Source organism: Berghia stephanieae, chromosome 1 (assembly GCF_034508935.2).
Source record: "Berghia stephanieae isolate SIO BIC M18660-M18661 chromosome 1, UCSD_Bste_1.3, whole genome shotgun sequence".
In the NCBI taxonomy this organism is placed as follows: domain Eukaryota; kingdom Metazoa; phylum Mollusca; class Gastropoda; order Nudibranchia; family Aeolidiidae; genus Berghia; species Berghia stephanieae.
In genome coordinates this window covers 124,780,547-124,804,879 of record NC_088360.1, presented here as the reverse complement: position 1 = coordinate 124,804,879, position 24,333 = coordinate 124,780,547, and the positions used below count along the sequence as shown (strand labels likewise).

Below are 24,333 nucleotides of genomic sequence, written 5' to 3'. Positions count from 1 at the left end.
AAAGAAAAAAAAACCTCACCAAAAATCATCACACAATTTTTAAAAATAAAAAAATAAGGTTAGTAAAAATGTTTTTGTTTTTTTTACAAAATAATGTTCAATTGAATTAACCAATTTCCTTGCTTGATAATCCATTTGTTATTTAGCTCTAGGTTCTATCTGCAAATAAGAAGTTTTTGATGATACCCAACAAACAACGGCAAGATAGATTTCAAGTTCAGTACCTATCAGATACAATCTTGGTTCACTGACATCCAAGAAATGTATGCTTTTAGAGTTTTTATGGTGCTTGAAATACTTATAGGTCATTTCAGCATTTTAAAAAAATGTTTTAAAAAGATGATAAGGGAAATGTTCTCGACCAGAAGATAAAAGCACCAAAGAAAAAAGACAAAGGGGACGGGTTCAAATAGGGAATAAAAGATTCCATCAATGTACCTATTTTGACATCCAGGCACAAGCAGAAGATACCGCTATGAATGGTACACTTTAATGATTACAAAGTACAGTATATTTAAAACTAAAAATTTTAATGGTACATAACAGAGAGATGATTTACAAGGAAAAAATATCTCTAAAAACAGGAACTACACTCTCAGCTAACCCCTACCAGGACCAGGACCCCCCCCCCCCCCCCCCCCCCCCCCGATTAATCTCAATCCAGAACAAAGCTGAGAGAAACACGAAAAGGGAAAACAGATGTAGGGGGAAAAAAGATAAAGCATCATGGCCAAGGGTGGTCAAGGTCCCACTGCAGATATCCGAAAAAAAAAGTAAGATAAAAGAAGACAGGAAGTAAATCTCATAAGCAGTAATTTGAATCTACTCCAGTGTTACGGACACAGACACAATCCCAAACAAAATTCCTCATTCCTTTTTAATACACACTCAGAGTGATAATTTAGAAGAAAAAAAATATCACTTACAGAAAAGCATATAATACCTTCCTCATGAAAACATCCAGATCCAAGGAAAAACCAAGTCTTGTTACATGAGAGAAAAGAAGAGAACCCATAAACAAACGAAAAAGTCATTTCATCAACCACCCGCAATGTGGTCAATAGTTGGATGTCTGGTTTAATATTGATTTGAGCAAAACATTCTACAATAAATAATTAAAAGGTTTTAACATTGCATCAAATACATTATGGTGGAAACCAAACAGTTAAAGTAAAAGTGATTTTCGTTGTGAGTATACCTCAACACAACAAAACAATTTCAAATACATGGCAAGAAACGAGAGCAAATATAAAGTAACTTATTAACAACGTAGTGCAAATCTAGTAAGGTGAAAATAATAAGTACCCCAAGACTCAGTCTTCGTTTTTTATTTTTTTGTTTTTAAGGATTTTACGGCGCTTGCAACACATTTAAGTTATATCAGCACCAGTATAAAGGAAGAAAATGGGATAGTAAAAAGTTCTAGAATTACAATTAAAGCATCCTAGAGAAAGTAAGACAAAGGGGAACTGGGAATAAATAGGGATCAGATGTAGATTCCAAAAGCATACCACCAATGTACTTAGTTTGAGATCACCTTTAAGTCTCATCTGGACACAAGCACAAAATCCACCCAAGAGGAACACACTCAATTGCTTACATTATACATTCAAAATAACAAATATAACAATACATAACAGAGCGATGATTTACAGAAAAAAAAATATCATCTCCCAAGACAATAACCATGCATTTGACTGTTTCCATCCCAGCTAGGACTCCAGCCAGGGCCAGGACAAAACCAAGTAATCTCATTCCAAGACAAAGACAGAAAGCATGTTGGAAAACAGATATAAGGGGATAGAAGACACAGTATGTACCCCCCCCCCCCCCCCTGCCCACTATGGGAGGTCAGGAACCCCATCCAGGACTCAGTCTTCAATAAATTTTGAAGAATTTGATTACAATAATGAAATTAATGATTGCTAACAATATAAACAATTAATTTGCCAATTAAGAAAAGATAAATTTCCCCAAATGAAAAATAAAATAGAGATAACAACCGAATCAAAAAGATCCATTCTTTTTTAAGGGTTTTACATCGCTTGCGACACATTTAGTTCATTTCAGCACCGGTCAAAAGGAAGAAACTGGTATAGTCAAAAATCTATGGATTTACAATTGAAAGCACACAAGATAAAGTAAGACAAAGAGGAATGGTACAAATAGTGAACAGATGTAGATTCCAAGAGCATACTATCAGTGTACTCAGTTTGAGATTATCTAAGTCTCATCCAGACACAAACACAGGTCCCCACTAAGAGGAATTCACTCAAATTAAATGTTTAGAAACCAAAATAAATTGGTTGTTGTTGCTTTAGGTCTCTTCCAACACAATTGAGGTTATATGAGAGACCGCTGAAACAAAAAAACAAGCAATCTAACAAAAATAGTACAAATGTAAATCAAAATCATAACCTAAAGATATCATAAGCTAAATTATAAATAACCAAGAACAAACAGGCAGAAGATTTACAGGAAAAAAAATATCCCCTGTCAAAAATACAATCACAAACCAAAGAAGCAGGATAGGCTAGTAAAGAGAAGAAGAAACGACATCACTATCGGATCGTACACCCATGCGAACATCATAGGTATATGATTCAAGGGTGATGCTCCCATCCAACCACCCGCAAACCAATATATATATATATATATTTAAGACAACAACCAAAAATGTAACTACATAACAGAGAAATGATTTACAAAGAAAAAAAACTCCCAAAACTATAACTATGCATTTGATTGTTTCCCTCTAAGTGATGGACCCAAGTCAGGGCTAGGACAAAACCATGTAATTGCATTCCAAGACAAAGACAGAAAGCAACTCGAAAAACAGATATAGGGGATAGAAGACACAGCATGATTTAATTACAATAATTAAATAAATTATTGCTTTCAATGTTGCACTATTAAATTGTCGATAAAGAAAAGATAACTTTTCTCAAATTCAAAAATAAAATAGCAATAATATCCGCAATAAAAAAAAATCAGTTCACAGTAATTGATGTACCCAAAAAAGCGCTCCAACCGAATACTATGTAAATTGATGACATTAAAGTATGTTTTATTATTTTAGGAGCCTATGGCAACATTTCAGCACCAGTAAAGAGGTACACGTCATAAAATGACAGATAGATTTAATAGTTCAGTGCATGAAACATATTGGCCAAAAGCGCGAAGGACAAAGTATGCCAAAAAAGGCATAGCTCACACAGCACATCCCAGGAGCATTCTACCCGTGTGCCTGTCTGAAGGCCATCCAATGTCTCACACAGAAACTATGAAGAACAAGGAAAAGAGAGGTTTCTAACACTGATAATAATGTCACACATTTATAATACAAAGTTCATCTTTCAAATCTGACTGCCTTTCTCACAAAAAAATGACTTCAACTTGTCTGCGCTTATAAGCACCAAAGAAAAAGGTGTGATTGACTCAATCAAAGGCACAGGATATCTAACAATGGGTATACTCAATGCTTACAAAATAATATATCCATATCTAAAAATGTTGACAATAAAAAAGGAATATATGATTGTAAAGGGGAAAAAATATATATGTTTCCTTTCATCTAAAGATCTATGTTATGTAATCCTAGTCCAAGACAAGTATATAAAGCCACGTGGAAGGGTGAAAAGAATATAGAGGGAACTAGAATATACAGCATAGGAGGTCAAAAATCTCACCCACATAGAATGTGAGCACAAAGTAATGATTTTATAATTTGATAAGTAAACGGCAATGATATAATATCATTGGGAAAAAAAAAAGAATTGAGCACTGGGATTCACAATTTAACAGATCAGATACAAAATTCCTTGTTTACATTATAAACATCTAATTGAGTTATTTTAAAATACATATACATTTTTCTCCCATATGAAAATTAAACTCATGAGTAATCTAAAGGACAATGTAAGTATTTCAAAAATCATATGGCTATTTAACTCTAAATCTCCACTCTTAAATCTATCAGACTTCATGAATTGTTTCCAGAATTAAAGGGGCCATGCAGGAGAAAGAGAATAAGATAGATAAAAGACTGTAGATTTAAAGTATATTAGGACTTTGAAGAGTAAGGAAGAAAGCAACTGTGATCAGTCTGACACAACTCAAACTATTATGCGACTCCACCAAAAGGAACCCACTATATCGATTCAGCATACTGATAGCAGATTGTAACATGAGACACAAGAAGATATAAAAGGGAAAAAAAATAAACTAATAAAAGAGGAATCCCAGAAACTGTAAGGGCAAGAAAATAAAGATTCCTTCAAGACGACCAGCTCAAGTCACAGGAAAGGGGACTTTCAACACTTTTAGACAATTTAAGCATCTTTATAACGATAAATAGGGGTTAGTTCTAAAGAACTGTTTAATCTGAAAGTAATTGTATCACTAATCTATAACAAAGTGTTAAATATGTATCAAACATTTAAATAATTTCATACACATAAAAGAGATAAGAGAGAGATGAATACAAGAAAAAGAAAGCTTCCGAAGAAAATAAATTCATAACATATTGTCTCTTCAATGAAAGACCTGACGAAATAAAATGATCTAAAATGATGTTTTGGAACAAGGACACGAAACCACGTGGAAAGGTGATAAAGCATGAGAAAGGGAGTGGGGAGCAAGAGAACACAGGTGACCCTCCCCAGACCAAAAGGGAAGTCCACAGCCTTCACCAATATTTCTGAAGTGGAGTATTTTGTTTAATCACATGGAATAGCAAAAAATCTAATGTGTTTAAAACCAATAATATCTTTTATCTAATCATAAACTTGATAAATGACTATGACTCATCATAAAATTATTTATCTAAGGTTCCAGTTGAATAAACATATTCAAAATATCAATCTTCAGATGACATAAATGGAGTAAATGCAACAAGAAAAATAAACTCATTATCACAAATAATCGAAAAACATAATATGAAAAATATCAACAGATCTTAAAATATTGAAAAGAAAATCATTTATTGAACCAAACCTTACCTACAATTTAATTTTAAATTCTAAATAAAAATATATTGACTAGAAATAATGAAATACGATAATAAAAGTGCACCCTGATCGTATGATAATTAACAGAAAATTGGAATGAAGTGGTCACCACCTATTAACCTCGTTCATAACCATTACTTCATGCAAAATCCTGCTGCTCTTGTGTTTAACATAATTTCTGCCTCTCAGGCTCAACTTCTGATAACTTGTTATCACCGACCAAGCTCATAACAAATACAAAACATTATAATTTCATCTAATTCAAAATTTGATTCATATACACGCATCTCAATGCACAATAAAAATATCTTGTAAATGTAAATTATAAACAAACACTGCTTTACAACACTCTTATATATTTATCCAACTGAATGGAGTGACATATGATTATTCATCAAGTCAAGCAAGTAATGTTTGCATAGTGTCTACGATTCCAAAGATAAAATCATTGATCCTTTGGAAAAAAAGAAATGTAATCAGTTGTGTGGCTGATCAGCTATCAAATGCTTAAGGAAGCCTTTGATTGGCAGTGGGTTGGGGGGGGGGGGGGGCTTAAATTTATCCTCAACTTATTGATTCATCTGTGGAGAAAGAGTTATGATTTACAATATCAATAACTTTAATATTTTTTGTTTAAAAAAAATTCTTACATAATATCATTATATAAATCTGTGAACATAATTGCACTTCATAAATGTGGTGTATTTTCAAATGATCATCATTTTTTTTTGTTCAACTCTTGATCAAAACCACTAAAATTGTAAAAGTAAATATGATAAAAATGTAAAAGGTTTCATATCTGATGACTCTTATCAAAACTTCATCATAGTAATACTTAGATATAACTAACATGTTTAGATTATCTCGCGCAAAAACAGAAACATTCACAATCAAGGCATACATTGACATATTAACAATAAGGGTTACTGTAACGTCTCAAATTATCTGTCCATTTAAAAAGTATTGGACACAAGATTGTCAAAACAAAAATTCGCTTTTCATGTCATTACAAGCACAAAAAACGGAAACATTAAAAATCAAGGGCATATAACACTAACATAACAATAAGGGTTACTTTAACGTCTCCATAAAAAATGTATTGGACACAAGACTGTCAAAACAAACAAACTCACTTTTCATGTAGTTATAACTTATAAGTGGACAAAAATAAAATAATTGGCATGGTCCCACTTGTGGTATAACAGGTCACATACCCTGTCATGATTGTTGGAAATCAAAAATCATAAGGCAAGTCCTGGGTCATGATGTGGTTGTATTGTCACCATTTTCCCCATTGCCATATACATAAATCGAAGATTCAGCTATCTTTGCAATACCTTTCCTCCAGCAATTCTTCCATGACATTTAGGGCCTGAGTAAAGAATAATTTATGCATCAATCATTTACGTCTAAGATTATCATCGCTTTGTTGAACTTGGTTTTAACAAATTAAAAAAAATAATATATGAAACCCATGGATTCCTCTTTGTATTTATATCACTATCCAGATCAGACAGAATAGGAAGGTATGTGAGTGAGTGAGAGTGACTGTGTGTGTGTGTGTGAGAGAGAGAGAGAGAGAGAGAGAGAGAGAGAGAGAGAGAGAGAGAGAGAGAGAGAGAGAGAGAGAGAGAGAGAGAGAGAGAGAGAGGTGGATGTGGGGCCAAACAATGATGGAATCTTATTGCAACAGGTGGAGATACATTGTATCGGCTACATGTGTTGGAATCACTAAGGGTACAAGCAAACGTAATTACCATTCTTGTATCAAACAAAGCTCTTAATATTTTGTGCAAAAATCAGTTTAAAATAAAACTAAAACCAAAAACACTTTTAAAAGACCAACACACAAGTAAAAACAAACAAACATTAAGTTTTATAGAACAAGTAAGCAAAAAATAAATTAAAGATCAGCACCTTCTTTAGATGATGGTGCATCTATGTGGTCTTGGGATATGATACTTGCCTTCAGACTGAAGGGTTAAGGGTTCAAGTCCTGCTCTGAGCGGCGCATAGTTGAGTCTTTGGAAAAGGCCCTTTAATAATTCTTCACCGAACTTGTGTGTAAAATGAGTACCTGGCCGTTAACAGTGATGTTACATGCATTGTGTCTCGTCCTACAAGTTAAGTGTTGCTGTTGACTAAGGACCCTTTGCAAAGTGCTTTGAGCGTGTTTAGTGGATATTGCAGTATATAAATGCGCAAGTGTAAGAAATCTGATATCAGGAGAAGACAAGAGTCATGATAATGTAAAAGGCAAGATATGCAAGTTAAAATCTTTCATAATTACAGTTTTTTTCTTATTTTATGAACGCAATATGGTATACATAACATTCAGAAAATATTTTTTTTAAAAACATTCTCATACAATAAAGATATACTTTTATTATTATTATTATTATTATTATTATTATTATTATTATTATTATTATTATTATTATTATTATTATTATTATTATTATTATTATTATACCTTATGAACTCCATGGCTGTGAATAAATTTATTTGCAAATGTTTCCAACACAGAGCCTAAAATGCCAAGATTGGGAATTTCGAAGTGGCCATGCTGCTCAAATTTAGTCCTGCAACAATTAAAAAAAAAAATTAAAAATAAGAGAACGATTATTTGGACAATATTATGTCAACCCTCCAGTGTTCATATTAATTAAGCTGGAGTAGATAATGAGTTCCCTATATGGCCAGGTCATTCATGTAGACATTCTTTGATGATGAAAAAAACAAAAATAAAAAAGGGCAAGATACCTTGCAAGTAAATATATAACATTGAAAGCATATTTTATGTTGATCCTGTATATTCAACTTATCAAGCCAACTCTGCACAATTTTGAATCAGCATTGATATTTCCTTTTGTGCTCATACAAATAATAAACCATAATTGAACAAAATATGAAGTGGAAAATTGGGCTAGAAAATCAGTGCAAGATGAAAATCTAAAAAGCTGGGTCATATAGTAATGATTCATATACAACTGAACCAGGGATCTACTGCTTCAAAAGTGACTGTAATACCACAAGACAACAAAGCAGCTCAGTCACAGATATTTTACAGAGGCATCTAACCCATTATGGCTTCTAATTGCACGGCTCCCTACTATTAGAAGCACTTAGTAGTAGTAGTAGTAGTAGTAGTAGTAGTAGTAGTAGTAGTAGTAGTAGTAGGAGTAGTAGTAGTAATAGTAGTAGTAGTAGTAGTAGTAGTAGAAGTAGTAGTAGTAGTAGTAAGCCTCGCAGTCTGAATGATGCTTGCTGATAATTGTATGACTCAGCCACAGAGATTTAAAATTCGAGGCGTATAGCTGTTCTCTCCATCCATGTTGTTAATTTTTCCATTGGTCACGGTCCTGGGCCAGAGTTTTGAAGCAGTCAAGATCTTGATGTGACCTTAGTACGGAGGGCAAACTTACATAGAAAACACATTTAATAAACAAAAAATTGGTAACTAGACAGTAATCTGTGGCAGATTCACACAATTCTACTTGTTGATAGATTTATCAACACAAAGTCGACTGAACTCCTATCACAGAAGTTCACCAAACTACTATTCTTCATTATTATCCACATCCATATTCTTACCAATGGGGATTTTCATCTGCTGGAGTAAACTTTGACTCCTCCCACATGACAGCATACTTTGACCATGTGATATTACGTGACTTGATATAGAGATTTCCAGTACTCATGTTTTGCCAAGTCTCTTCTTCTAAGACAACATGATCCTCATTCAAGAAAGAGACCTATATTAAAGGAAACAGTCACATCAAAAAAAGATAGATAAATATCTCTTACCCATGTCTTTATAGAATTTTGAAGGTAACATGTGAAAAGCAATTTAAATCTTATCTAAAAATAATACCTTATAACACCTGAAAGATCAAAGAAGTCCACACTCGTCATTCCATGATAAAATAAAAAATACAAAATTGGGGAGCAAGCATTGGTGTAAGATATGCTGACACGTCTGAGAGTTTTGAAGTTCGATCCCCTGTTGAGGAAGATTAATTCTGTTTTTCTCTCTCGGCTTAGTGTGGATATTGACAATGACTGTAAGTAAAATATAGAGGAGTAAATCTCCATATATTAAGGGAAAAAAATCCAAATAACACACTCATAGGTTAAATATCTCAGAGAATTAAATTACCCAATCATAGTCCAGTATCAATTTCTACTGATTGCAAAACATGGATTGAGGATTAACTTGTTCAATCTCCACTTGTCTTCTAATCCAAGGATTAACTCAAAAATCTATCCATAAAAGCGTAAGAGAAGTTTATATAGTTATAAACAAAATATATACTTTATATCTATTTTTCTCAAACGAAGAAATCTAGAGATGGAACCATTTAGACGTCAGACCACAACATATCTTTAGTTTCTCTCTCACCTGGAGACTTGTTACATAGGGATACAGCAAGAAATTAATCATCATACTAATTCACTAAAAACATTTTCAAAAGTTTTCTCCAAACCTTTCGGAACATAGCAGGAACAACGTTTTTGCAAAATGCCCATCTTCTCTTGTAGTCCAATCCGTTTTTCTTATCTGGGATGATGAAGAAATTAAGATGATGAATGACTTTTAACATTCATATCAGTTATGGAAGCATTGAAATATGACCCTCCTTCTTTCTGAATAAGAATGACAACATTCTACTATATATATATGTCCCAGAAGTCGCGCTACATGTAGAATTTTATCAAATACATTAGAGTAACAATATAATATTACTTTATAATAATATAATAATTTGGTTTTTTTAATGTTCCAGATATGGGTGACAAAACTAATGATACAAGAAAGAGTTAAATTGTTTTTTATGTTTGGAAAAAATGGGGCAATATACCACTATATAGCCGACTAATTCAACCATATTCATCCTGAGAGAGAAAAGCCACTGCGCCATACTACTGTCCGCCGTTTGATCAAACGTTTCCAAGAAACAGTTTTATAAAGAGAATTGATGCATTTATCAATGCCAAAGGTGAACAATTTGAGCATCTATTATGATTATTTAAAAAATTGCAATTCATATGTATCATCATAAGAATCTACATGGTGAACAACTTCTGGGACACCTTGTATATATGTATACATTATTTATTACATACATTAAGTCAATCAAGTAAATGTTAAATGAAAAGATATGTCTTGAAACGTTTTTAAAAAATTGCATTAGGGCTTGAAAATCTTATAGACTGAGGAAGATGTTTCATATTGTAGATCTGGAATTCATAAGAGAACTATCATCAAGTTATGTTTTGGGAGATACTAATAATTTTAATTTATAAGCTATTGAAATATCATAGCATCTGAGAGTGAAAAGAACATGTAAGAAGAATGCCGTGCCTCGGGTGACACCAATTTTAATCCTTTTGTTACCTGATGCCCCAGATTACTTACTTATCTGTGGCCTGCACTGGTATGCATGTTGCCTGTCATATGCCTCCATGACGACCTATCCTATGTCCTCCCTCATGACTCGGAGTTTGTAGGGATGTTGCTTGTTGATAGCTTCAAACTGGTCAAAAACGTCAACCTCTGACGACCACGAGCTCTTTTCCCCCCTATGTAGCCACTGAGTGTTAGGCTTTCAATGTGCCCTTGTTGCCACACATGGCCAAGAAAGTCCATTTGCCCTTTTCTGATGGTTTTCACAATTTGGATGGGTTTCCTTATTCTATGCAAAACTTCTATGTTTGTTATTCTATCTGACAATTTGATGTTTAGCAATCTACTGTCCAACCACATTTCGAAAGCTTCTGGGCGGTTTTGACATTCTTTGTCTAAAGTCCAGGTTTCACACACGTAGAGGAGAGACGAGAAAATGTAAGTTTCGATAATCTTAAGTTCCATGTTTAATTCAATATTGGTGGCAGAGATGACTGTAGAAGGTGGTTTAAACGATTGCTGTTCTTTCTTTTATTTCTTTAAATCTGATGGTTGCACGAGATGTTTAAACTTTTTAACTTGTTTAATGGTTTTCCCTTTGCTGGTGAGGTGAAAAGATAGATCTTGATTTTGTTTGTTAACCACCAAGCACTTGATTTTCTTGATGTTCAGCAAACGTCCCTTTGCAACAAGCCACTAATTTGTCAAGCATGATCTGAAGATTTTCTGGTGTGTAAGCCGTAAGACCTGCATCATCTGCATACCTCAGGTTCATCAAATTCTCACCTCCAACACAGGTGCCTAGTAGTTCTTCAATTTCACGGAAGATTATTACAGTGTACATGTTGAAAAGGCCCCAGACTACTCCACCCAATCTATTCTCTGCCATTATGGTCACTATCTTATACTTTGATTAAAGTACAGGTGACTACTTCACAGTGTGTTGATTCCACATTCCATCCCATACCACCACTGGACTCTTTTTGTCATGGAAGAACCAGAAATTATGCTTTTATGTATACAGATGAAGGCTTTACACAGTCTCTTTCCTCTATATTGATAGGGAACAAGACCTTCATTTGTCACTAGTCTCAATGAAAAGGTTGATTTGCATAATTGAACTTATATGCTTGATCTTCAATTTTTCTTATTATCTTCGTGTTCCTTGGGGGACAGAGTAAAAAATTGACTTGGTTGAAATCGACTTCAGTAGCATTGACCTGTCATTGTGTGCTATCAACTATACATTTATTAATCAAATACATCAAATATATTAATCCTTTCAATGACAGTATCTATTAAGCCCCCTTGAAGGTGCTAGTTTGAAACTTGTATGTCATGTGTGGATAGGGTTTCCCAATGTCACAAAATATGAGATAATTTTGTCAAAGACAACAAAGTCAAATATAAAGTTTACAAATAAATTCGTTTACATACCAAAAGAATGCTCTATTGTTACAACCTGTTCCACAAATTTGTCTTTTGGCGTTGGATACTGTAAAAAAGATAATCACAATTCAATGGATGATCATTTCTAAAAAAAAAATGGAAAAAAAGAATTGGACAATAAGACGGGGATCATAAATATTTTAATCACTTTAGCCATCAACAAAAGAGTAACAGAACTTTATTTACAGATTAAAACAAAACATAAACTTTAAATCTGTTTTTCTCAATATGAAGAAATCTAGAGATGGAGCCATTTAAATCTCAGACCACAAAATATCTTTAGTTCCTCTGGCATCTAAGATTTGTTAATATTAATTGGGGATATAGAGATAAATTAATCATCATACTTAATTCACTTAAAACATTTTCAGTTGGATGGTGAGGTCTGTCAATGGCTTAAAGTAGTGAAGCAATCTTCTTGCAATAATAAAAAATCCTGGTTATCAAACACAGCAATGGAAGTCATGAAGCAGATTCATTCAAAGTATTTTCCATATTATTATAAGATAACAATCTTGATGTTGTTAGAAGATAAGCTGGGAGAAATCTTGTCATGCAACTAATTTCATCCTAAAATGTATACCTTAGTCAAATGCGTGTCTGCCACAAGCTGCACGGGGTACTTAAAGATGTGCTTGATGTCTACAGAAACTACCATCCTTCCATATACAGATTCAAAGCTTATAATCTACATTCAAAAAAGAAAAAAACAAAAACAAAATAAAATAAAATAATGGCACTCACATATGCATTCCAGAATCATTAATTACTGATGTTAAATAGACAAATTGAACATGAAATTATCAAGGAAATATTAAAAGATTCAGAAGCAGGAATTTTTCAATAGCCTTACTTTTTAAGTTTGAATCAATCATCTACCAGTAGCAGCAAAGGAGATTGTGGTACTTTTGAGCATTGAGACCCATGGAGCAGGAATTCATTCTGGTTTTTATACCATTGAATAGACCCTTACGTCTCCATTATCCAAATACCTCCTTCCCAGCATTTTGTCTGTATTACAGAGACATCTGGATAGTGCATTCAGTACCTAAAGTGGCATACATGTAGTTTTGTTCTCAGACCGTAGTAACTAAGCATATAATTGCAGCAAATAATTATAGGGCTATACTACTTGCATTGTTGGCCAGTTTTCTTATTTATGCATATTTAATTACTTTTTTTTGGAGGAGTAGATTTTTTGGTATGTTTTATTCATTTTTTAAATTCATGTTTACCATTTTGTTTAAAAGAGGAGATGATGTTTGGATTTGTTTTGTTTTTTGTGGGTTTTTTTCCATTACACGAAACAGTTTTTCACTGATTTTGATTACTGAGTCAATTTCTTTAATTATTTTCTTTGGTGAAGCTGCTGACACACTGATGTAAAGAAATTACAAGAAATAAAACTTGTAGGGTAGTGCATATTCTTGAGGTGAGAACAGATTTATAAGGACAATTGAAAAGTTGGAGCATCAAACAGTGGCAAGATCAAACAATCATCAAATCTTACATTTTAATTAAAAACAATAGCCATTGTGTACCCAATGACAGCGATATCAAGTGACGCAGGTGGATTGGTGTCTATATTTCTCTATAACTGACTAGTCAAACATGCTTTGACATCTGTTGATTATTGCACACACACACACACTACATCACCACAATAATTTAGGAAGTGGGGCTGTTTGCCCCAATGACAGGACTGGATAGACAAATAAATTACCTACCTGACGTCAATTGAATGTGTCAAAGTCAAAGCATTTGAAACAGATTATTCTACACTCATTAGTTGATTGCATTGAATAAGAGTTGGTAGACAGACGTTGTCAATCCATGCGATGTTCTGATTATAAAGTCATAAATCTTTTACATTGAAATGGTTTGTTCCCAAATATAAATGTTTGGATCTCGAAACAAGAATTTCCAGTTTATAGTGTACAAGAAAAGATGGAAAATAATCCATCCCCTGGCAACCTGTCTGCATAGTGGAGACATCCGAATTGAGGAGTTATGGATTAGAGAGACTGGACTGGAATTATTAGGATGCTAAACAACAATGTTTGAGTGCGGTGTATCTGTATAACACTTTAACTCAAGTGAGCAACTATGAACATATTTATTGTTTGTAAGGTACTGGAGGATGCAATTAAAATTCCTCTCCTAAAATGTATGTCTTGTCTTACAATCTTCAAATTCATCATCTCATAATTGGATTTCAAAAAAGTCATGAAAAGCAAGGCAGACATATCAAGCAAAACAAAATAAAGAAGAGATGATAATTTTCTATATCAGATCGTGAAAACATATGGAACAGGAAATGAAATCGAATTCTATTTGATGTGAAAAAATCTAGTTATTCTCCTCTGGAAATCAGAAAAATGAGAAAATTACCTTTAGTTGATTGCCTTTGTCAAGGAACAATACCATTTGACCTATAATTTATGACTTGAATGTAGTCAGCCAGGCTACTATCATTCATGGCGCCCTGAATGTAATTTGTAGGCTACCTTCACAGCACTCAAGGTTCGTTATTGGAAGTTTCTATATCTATTTGGAAGGCTTGTCTCTAGAGTAAATGCCATTTCTTACTCTCGATAACCATATTTTCAGACACTTCATGTCTCCAAATTGTTTCTATATTTTCTTTTTTTTTTAAAGCAAAGTCATGTATTCGCTATTTTCCCTTTGTTTACATTCACTATCTCTTCTTCTTCTTTCTTATCCTTTTTCTATGCAATCAGTCAGCTCACTCACCCAATGCACTCATATTTTTTCTTATGAGTTGCATAAGTTTATTTTGCTGATTTTGTGTACATTCAAGCTCTGTTAAAATATAAAACCAAGTTAAATTTTGTGTGGGCGACTGGCCAATAACTTGCAATCTCTTCTGACATTTTTTTCGTGTGGTTGGGGAGGGAGGGGGGGAGGCATGATTATTACCTAAAAAATAACCAACCCCCCACACACCCACCCTTTTTCAATTTGATCTCGTATCTTTGTCTCCCCTGCGCCCAACACATTAATTATAATTACCAATTAATCTAGACATCTAGATGTCAAGTTAGTCACAACGGAATTATCAAAAATAAATTTGTTTAAAAAGTATTGACAGGAGTGAAACTATCGAATGATAATGAAAATATAGTGGTGAAAATACCGGTATAACATGTAATCACCAATATATGATATGTATCTAGGCCTAGCCACTTGGCTTGGCTTTATTGGAATGTAATTACTCTGCGATAACGGGGATAGAATGAATATGTTTATACTGGAAATTCAACTCTCTCACTCTCCCAGGTCAATTTTGCCCAAATTTTAGAAGATTAACAGGAATGTGGTAAAACAAGACTCGTTAAAATATTTTCAGGCCCATCAGAGATTGAGATAGTGTTAGTGATCGTCATTGATAATAATAATAATAATAATAATAATAATAACAATAATAGATCTTTATTGTCCATAAATATGGCAATTTGTCATTAAGTTAGTTACACTTGTTATAACGTTACATGCTAACTATAACATTGAACAGATATTTCACTCCTACTTATTTTCTCTCTCTCTCTCTCTCACATTCTCTCTTTCTCTTTCATTTACGCGTGCGATATACACAACATAAACATATTCATTTAATTTCCAATTCCTTACATTCGACACCAAATATTATCATCATTGTCAATTAATCTAACATTAAATAAATTAATCAGTCAATCAGTCAACGCATCAATCCGTGGTTTTGCTGTACCATATGAAATATTCAACATTTTATTGCTGATGGAACGAACGTTGATTTATACTTCTTAGTTCTACATTTAATCTGACAAAACCTTCTCCCAGATGGTAAAAGACTAAATTCATGGTATAAAATGTTTTTTTCTTGTTGATAATTGAGAATGCTTTCCTTTCTATTGCTTTTCCATGAATTCTTTCTACTCCATCAAGAGGATGGTTTATTATTTTTGAAATTTTTTATTTATCTTTAAGTCGGCATCCGCCAAACCATATGGTGCAGCCAAACGCAATTACACTTTTAACCAATGAGTCATAAACTCTTAACATATAGTTTTCTTCCCTACTTGAAATATTCTCAAATTCCTTAAGATGTGTATAATATTTGGGCAACTTTCTTAGATATTATGAAATTGAGGGAACTCTATGGTTATTCCTAAATATTTAAAATATTCAACTAGATCTAGACTAGCTATAGATATATATCTCAAGTACACACACACACACACAAGCAGAGCGCATGCAAGTGAAAATTTCTGTTTCATAACCATTAGTCAAAGCGTTTTTGTTTTTTTTTGACCATTAGTCACAGCGTGAAATAGAAGTTTCGGACACTACTTAACTCCCTCACTTTACCAAGGCGGAACATGAGATGTTTTTTGTTTTGGATAGGAAAAAAAAAGTAAACAAACATTTAAAATTCTCCAGCAGAGTACGAAACGAAGTTTTTAAAGAAAACAATTCAAGAGTGATTTCCCTTAGATTGTTTACAATGAAAAACTGAAACTAGGAACAACCTTAGACACGTCAAATGGGATAAAAATGGCTACCTCCATGAAACTTTGTATTTTTGGTTTTTAACCGCTTTTCACGCATACAACACTCCCACATATGAAGTTTCTGGCGTAATTGGACAACTTGACATGTTTTGTATCATTTGAGAAAAGTGAAATCAAATAAAATGTCTTCTTGGTTTGGAGGCAGCATCTCATCTCTTACTGGACAGTTGTCAAACTTAACGAAAGATATTTTGACAGAAGGAACAGAAGAAATAGGTGGTTAGTATGTTTACCATCCATTCAACCCTCCTCAGTTTGGACCTATCACTAGGTTCAAGTCCCTGTCGTTATCTTGCTTTGCTTACCAGGAGACCATGACCAGATTGAATGTCATATCATATAAGATACGTATGATCGAAATTGAAAGTATTGCCCTTTGAGTTTGAGAGATGAACCATAGTAGTGGAATGGGATGATGCCAATGATGCAGTAAACTCAATCTTGTACTCTATTAGTATTAGTATTAGGACAAAAAAAGTAAAGACATATACGTTTTACAAGTTTTATGTTACACGAACAGAGCAAACATGGCCAACAGTAGTAATTAGTAATTAGGCTGACTCTATTTCTCACTCAGGAGAATAAACTTGACTTGAACTCAGCTTGAACTATAGTAGTATCTTGTGGCTAATCGGACTCTTAGTGCTCGCAATCCGTATGGGTTACGGACATGACGCTGATGCAAAAGTAAATGCTTAAAACAGTGGATGGGGAATTCTCGCTGAATCGTCACTACTCCTGCTTTCATATAATTTTAATCGAATACATGTATTAGTATTAGATTATATGAAAGCAGCAATATCTTTATATTGTTGTTATGTGTAATCCGTAGCAGTGTTTTAAAACCATAAATATCATAAAACCAATGTTTATCACAGGTTCTCTATCATTTAAAGGACACCAATTGCTTCTTAATCTTTAGATTGGACTGCAGTATATATTTCAAGTAATAGCTGATCAAACAGTACCAGCTATCAAATCTTGCTCTTTGGACAAAATAATTCTTAACCCCCGATCCTCGACCGCTGTATAAACGTAACACACCATTCCCACCTCACTGACGCCGCAGTCGTCCAAGTGACACGCGCATCAGTTGTCGAAACGTAACACAGACCCGACCTTGATTCAGTAAAAATTCCATTGTGTTCTTTATGAAATAAAAGTTTGATTGGTTGATATTATTAGTTTCAGCCAATCAGCAAACAGTTTATTTAAGCTGTTTGGGTTGAGTATGAAGCTAGTTTTTTACGTAAGAAATGACGCGATTGAACCCGAGTGATGCTATATGTTAGCTACGTCATTCAAACTTGCTAGGCAAGTACTGGGAACCGGTCGTTATTTCCGGTTGACCCCAATGCGGTACTAGAGTTAAAAACCAACTTTACTGCATCCGCGATAAATATTGGTACTTATATTTGTACGCTTAATACTCTGTCTTTATCCAAGTTAATAATAGTCGAATTCCACAGTGATATTTCCACTCGTTGTCCTGTTGACATTTTTCTATACTATATGCATTACCAGTGACGTGGAGATTATTTCTGGCCCAAACCCTCAAACCCCACACCACCGATAGACTAGTGTCCGATCCAGAGGGTAACTAGTGATTTCTACCGTAATACTCCAGAAACAGAAGGATAAACTCCGACTCATGGACTTAGTGGCTCTTAGTGACTACTACTTGTCTATGTAAATCGAAAAGAAACTCGAATCTTTTGGGTGCTGAAGTAATATATGGAAAGAATGTCAAATCTAAAACACTTCTCAAAGACAAGCATAATGACCAACACTAACACGAGGGATGATTTTAAAAAGGAAGCAAATGATTATTTTTAACAGTAAACTTTATTATGCTTGGTGGATTATGCGATTGACTATAGAAACCGTTCATCAGTAACATTGTTTATTTATAATCAAATAAACATTGAATTTTCACTATAGCCGAAACTACAATATCTGACAACATTGCTGGTCGAAAGCATTATTAAGTCAGTCATGCCACTATACTTTGCACTGTGTTAAGAGTAATAAAAAGCAACTCTCTTAACAAACTATTTTGGATTCAATGATCATTTACAATTGATATGAGATAACACTATACTCTGCTATACTAGTCTACTTGCACTGGTAGGTTCGTGAAGAATGGATATTATTCAACTTTACAAGCATGTAACTTGGCTTTGGTGACTTAGCTAATCAAGAAATTTATAACACTATAATCTGCATTCTCTTGTCTTTCTTTTAAGCCAAAAATATATTTGCTGTACGGTGATATTATTTAAATACTTCACTTAACAAAACCTAACTTTTTATAGTCTTCGTACAATTTTTATGTCTACTAAACTTATCTTTGGTTAAACGATCAACGGTACAAATGATTGTTATGAGTTTGGTGTCATAATAAAATATTATTTTATTTAGTTTTGTCCAAACCTAAAACATTTCTTTAACATAACACAATCTCAAAGTCTGCGTGATTAAAGACACCAATAAAATTGGCATATTGTTGAAAAAAATGGTCAGTCAAAAGTGCTCATACAGGTAGCACAATGAGGTCAATCAGGGGGCAGATAGTCGTTGAGGGTGGAGATTTAATGACTTTTGAATTTTCAGCTAAATGTTCGTTTGTTTGGTTCCGTGTTGGGGTGAGATTGATAGTTTTAATTTTATGAGATGTAGCGCATGCCATTAACTTTTTTGAAGGTCCAAGCCTGCAAGCCGGTGCATTTAGCATTATGTATACACTTGGAAAGTCATAGAAAAAAGTTATTTTTACTTTAATATGAGCATTGATTTATCAAAAAATCTGAATCTGCTTATAAGCTTGATCTAGCTATAAGCTATAAGCTCAGCTTGGTTCCTGAGGACTTTACTTATAAATGGAGACCACTGTACTAAATATACACATTTATATCAAGATCTTGCATTTTTTTTTACTTTGTCGTGCTTATTTTCATTCATCATACCCCTTATAGGAAGATACATTGAATCACAAGGCCTCTGTTGTATTTATTGCATTAAGCACAGTTGATCTCTATTATAATCCTATGACTATGACTATGTGACATCTATGTCTAACAATATTAATGCAAAGCTGCCAACTCTCTTGATAGAATCGAGACTGTCCCGATTTGGCAATATGAGAAAAAAAAATTTAAATAACAAAATTGGACTGATTGCATGTACGGAAATGACCATTGTATGTTCCAGTATTATGCTTTTTTGACCAGCAAATTAATACCAGGAACAGAAAAAGCTCTAAATCTAGAATATATTATATAATAGTCCAAACATGCTGCTGTATTGTGCATTAGGGTATCCTGTTTTAGCTCTTTAAAAGGTTTGCCGCATATGATTTTAACTTCAAGAATGTAGGCTTTGTTCGAAACAAAAAGTGGAAAATGTGTTTCCTAACATTCATTATATCTTTTAAAATCAGAATTCTGTCTTTTTTATTTACCGAAATAACATGGTATTTAAGTTCCTGAGCGTCAAGCTTTTTATCAATGATCCAAAAGATATTCGTAGTTGATGACATGGTTGCATTCATAAGTTTTGCAATATATTACAGTGAGTCTTAAAATTTAAAAAAAAAACACTACAGGGGTATTACCAATTTTCTGACGTTTTGACCTCAAAGGAAGAAGAAGAAGGATATTGTTCAACAATTCCTTTTTTTTAAACCAAATTTTCAAATGAATAATAAATGATAATGACAAAGAAGATTAAGGTCTCATTCAGTACGTTCTTGTACCGTGCCTACTAAGTATATGTGGTGTTATGTTAACAATATTGAAAAATGAAATGATTATATTTGTTATCTCCCCTAGTCTCAACTTTAATGATATTTCGATTTTTATTCACTCATTTTATTACTCGATTGTTAAAACTTATGACACAAGTAATGTAATTTCAATGAAATTATTATTATTATTAATATTATTATTATTATTATTTTTATTATTATTGATATTGATATTATTATTATTATTATTATTATTATTATTATTATTATTATTATTATTATTATTATTATTATTATTATTATTATTATTTTTATTATTATTTTTATTTTTATCATTATTTTTCCAAAGCACTTATAATATGAAATTGAATGACGACATTTTATTGATATGGAATACATGGAGGAAATAGTTTATGTTCTTCTATCATGAGAGCCTTTTTTAAAATTAGTTTTCTTTGCAAAAAATAATCATAGTTATATTGTGAGTAATATTTATCATATATGAGTAATGGTTTAGCTTTGGCATGTTCAAACTGTATTGAAAGCAGGATACAATGAGGTCTGTTGCACTGGGGTCACACCTCATTATGTCCAATGCCATGTTGTATGTAAGGTGTTGTTATTTATTTTGGCGATTTTAAACAAAATAAATTAATAGCAATTTATATTTCAATTGTAAAATTTGATATCTTGTTGGATCCAAACTCATGGAATGTGAGGTCCTCTACATTTGATCCAACATGTTTGAATTATAATGGCTCATAAAGTGAAACAATACACACGTATGTATATTCAGTCTTTGGCCTTCGTATGGCAACAGATAAGAGATAATGACGAGATTTTTTTAAAAAAAGGTTACATTTTTTTAATTGACTCGAGTTATGAATGGAAAAAAAAGGAGGGGGGGGGATAGATACTGAAAAAGAGAAAGGAATATGTGTGCAAGGGAAGGCATGAGAGAAAGAGAGAGAGAGAGAGAGAGAGAGAGAGAGAGAGAGAGAGAGAGAGAGAGAGAGATAACATGTTTGAATTGTCACTCAAAGACAAGACTAATTTTATATTGGATATATGATAACTAATGCCCCTGAAATACCATTAGTTATAAATGCATATCTTTATAATTCTGTCTGTGGCTCAAATCAAAATGCACTACTGTGAGAAGAAAGGCATAGAATATTTAGCAATCTGTCTCTGAATTAGACATAGAAACAAACTGGAAAATTTTTTAAAACCAAAAACCTCCCCCCCTCCAAAGCAAAGAGTAATAGTAGACCGTTTCATGACTGCTTGATTAAAGTTCTGAAATAGAGACAGTTCAGAGTGAGCAATACATTTGATATCCACTGTTAATGGAAGTTAAGACAGCAAAATGGGAAATATGAAAAGCGAAAAAAGGTTTATGCTTGACACAAGTACAAATGTAGAAATGTTATTTTTTGAAATTCCGCCTTCCGCCATGGCACCGTTAGATACCATCACCTAGGCCTTCCATGAAATAATATAGATTATTCATCAACCAAGATTAATAATCTTGACCAGGGGAAAAAATGGAAGTGCCTGAAGTGGGGTTCAAACCCAGGACCTCCCAGATCAGAGTGCAATGTCTTTACGACTCTGCCACATTGCCCCCCAAAAATATGTTCTACAGATGCAGAAAAGCGTTTGGAAAAGTGGTCATTGACTGGATTATGAAATCAATGACAACAGGGAGTAATAATGGAATACAGTGGACATTCTGGATGCAACTGATTTTGCTGAAGACATTGCCCTCTTGTCTTACGACCACAAGCAGATGCAGGACAAAAAAAACTCTTCTTACAACAAGCACAAGTCTCAAAATCAATCACAGGAAGATTGAGATGATGAAGTTAAACATCATTGTCCAAACACCAGTCTCATTGAATGGAGAGCCAATCAGAAATGTGGAGTCATTTACCTTCTTGAGGAGTGTGGTAGACAAAACGGGGATGCGAACCGAGGGGTAACATCTAGGATAGGCAAAGCCCGAACAGCCTTCATCTCACTGAAGAACATTTGGGCTTCAAAAGTGATCCATCTGAAAACCCAAACTCCACATCTTCAATACATATTATTATGTTAAGTCAGTTCTACTTTATGGATCAGAGATGTGGAGAGAAACAAAAACTATGTCCAATAAGATATAGTGGTACCAAGCTACTAGAAGCTGTAGACTGTAAAAAATAATGAACAAAAATGCCTTTAACAGCTTCAAAAAAAGAACAAAATACCAAACACGGAACATATGGGCTCAAAACTCTTTATCAGTCAATAACAAAAACAATATTTCTCTGCCTTCTTTCTGGATTTTAAGTGATGTATTTAATGTTTTTATTTTTATTATTGGCTGAAGAAGGGTTTTTAGCTCAAAATGTTCTGTGTTTGATATTTTTTCTCTTTTTCGAAACTGTTATATTCAATTTTGTAAATTGCTCAATAAGATACTGAACTCATGTCAGAGGTGGATCTGCATCATAAGATGACCAGAGAAGATAACAAATGAAGAGCTCTTGCAAAATACAGGACAAGCACTGGTTAAGCAGCAGATCCAACTAAAAAAGTGGGGCTAGAGTGGACACAGCTTTAGGAAGCCAGCATCCAGCATCACACGACAGGCACTGCTATGAAACCCTCAGGGGAAAAGAAAGAGAGGGGAAGGCCATGTTACAGCTGGAAGCGCGACACAGAGGCTTAACTGAAGGAGAGAAGACAGCATGGAAGGAAGTGGACAGGGTAGCCCAGAATTGTGTTCGATGGGGGAGCTTCGTTGATGGCGAAGAGTGAAAAGGCCTAAATAAGTATTAGGGAAAAAAAAATAATAAAGGCAGGGAATTTCAGAAATATGACATAAGCAAAACCAAAGACTGGGAAGAGTTTTTCAAACTTATGATTAAATTTATGGAGGATATAGAATTTTAGGAACTAGAATTGTCGAGTCTTTTGACCATGACATCAAATTAATGATAAAAAATATTCAGGGAACAGACTGTGACTTTCCTCGATATTCAACACCCCCATAAGGTTTCAATGGTATAATAGGGCTCGGATACAACAGAGACTTCAAGAATTGCAATAATTTCCTGTTGCAACTGAGGCCCATTATATCCAAGCACAGTTGGACCATATAGATACATTATAATTGATATAGTTACATGTTGAAGCTTGATAGGTAGAGGAGTGTGATATGTGTAAATCCTGTGATTCTCAATTTCCTAACATTACATTTTCTTTGTTTCCATTTTCTCTCTCTCTCTCTCTCTCTCTCTCTCTCTCTCTCTCTCTCTCTCTCTCTCTCTCTCTCTCTCTCTCTCTCTCTCTCTCTCTCTGATTTGCTTTAATTTTACTTTATAAACAATTCATTCAAAATTTATACTTAATCAAAGAAGGCAGCTCTCTCATAGATTTTCGCTTAAATTAGTATTTAATTATTCAATCAATCTTAATATTTACGTGAAATATTAGCAAGTGATAAGTCTGTTTGTTGTTTCCCTTATTATTTCTTCTCACTGGCCACGCCTTAGGATTCCATATTACATTGACAAGATTGGTAGGTTTTCTTGTTTGTGCTTTCCTTTGGTCCCCAACGATAGTCTCTGCTTACCTTGCTTGGTTGGTACCTTACACTGGCCAGGGATACAATGGAATGTCGGATGATAACAGTTAGTTTGACTGATATATGGGTAGAAGATCGAGGATTCACCCAGCATGTTGTCTTTAATGTAGACAGCGAGGAAGAAATTGCTCCCTGTGTCTTGCCTCATATGTATCCTGAGATTGATTTTGTTGATAAGAGGGTAGATAGTGGTTCAGGGGAGGGAGGTTGGTGGTTTGGAATGGTGTGGTTGTATTAATTTGGAGTGGTCTGGGGTTCTGAGTTTTGGGGATATTCTGGGGAAGGTCACGTTTAAAGGTGATGATATGGAATGCAACCACATGAAAGAGAAGGACAGTATTTGTATCAATGCTGAATCAGCTTTTATTTTTAAATTATAATATTGGGGGTTAGCATAATGAATGTTATAAAATATTTATGATTCCTTTCCATAATTTTAGAAATAATATTAGCAATTGATTTATAACCCTTACAACCCTGTATGACTTTATTATCCTCTTTAAGTTTCCAATAATGCATTT

At 33.7% G+C, this 24,333-nt stretch overlaps 2 protein-coding genes across 8 annotated transcripts in view; one reads left to right on the top strand and one right to left on the bottom strand.

The window, feature by feature from the left end:
- Positions 1–1,038: 1,038 nt before the first annotated feature.
- LOC144963036 (PRELI domain-containing protein 2-like) lies at positions 1,039–16,250 on the bottom strand. Of its 5 annotated transcripts, none has more exons than XM_078896646.1 (7): positions 16,146–16,239; positions 12,449–12,553; positions 11,854–11,911; positions 9,497–9,570; positions 8,604–8,764; positions 7,483–7,591; positions 1,039–6,381 (listed from the first exon to the last, which is right to left on the bottom strand). In XM_078896646.1, exons 1-7 carry the CDS (start codon positions 16,146–16,148, stop codon positions 6,328–6,330), a joined length of 564 nt encoding a protein of 187 aa, XP_078752772.1. In that variant the 5' UTR covers positions 16,149–16,239; the 3' UTR covers positions 1,039–6,327. The 5 variants fall into 5 exon arrangements, with proteins under 5 accessions (XP_078752772.1, XP_078752769.1, XP_078752771.1 ...); XM_078896643.1 differs by having other exon boundaries at positions 2,843–6,381; positions 16,229–16,250; XM_078896645.1 differs by lacking the exon at positions 16,146–16,239 and adding an exon at positions 15,945–16,047 and having other exon boundaries at positions 2,843–6,381.
- Positions 16,251–16,356: 106 nt separating this feature from the next.
- LOC144963026 (uncharacterized) overlaps positions 16,357–24,333 on the top strand; it is a 98,684-nt gene continuing 90,707 nt past the window's right edge. Inside the window, exon 1 of one of the 3 annotated variants that reach the window (XM_078896602.1) lies at positions 16,357–16,655. In XM_078896602.1, coding sequence (XP_078752728.1) covers positions 16,559–16,655 — 97 coding nt within the window. In that variant the 5' untranslated portion in view covers positions 16,357–16,558. The remainder of the gene's footprint in view (positions 16,656–24,333) is intronic. The other 2 variants (XM_078896601.1, XM_078896600.1) reach the window with 2 other exon arrangements.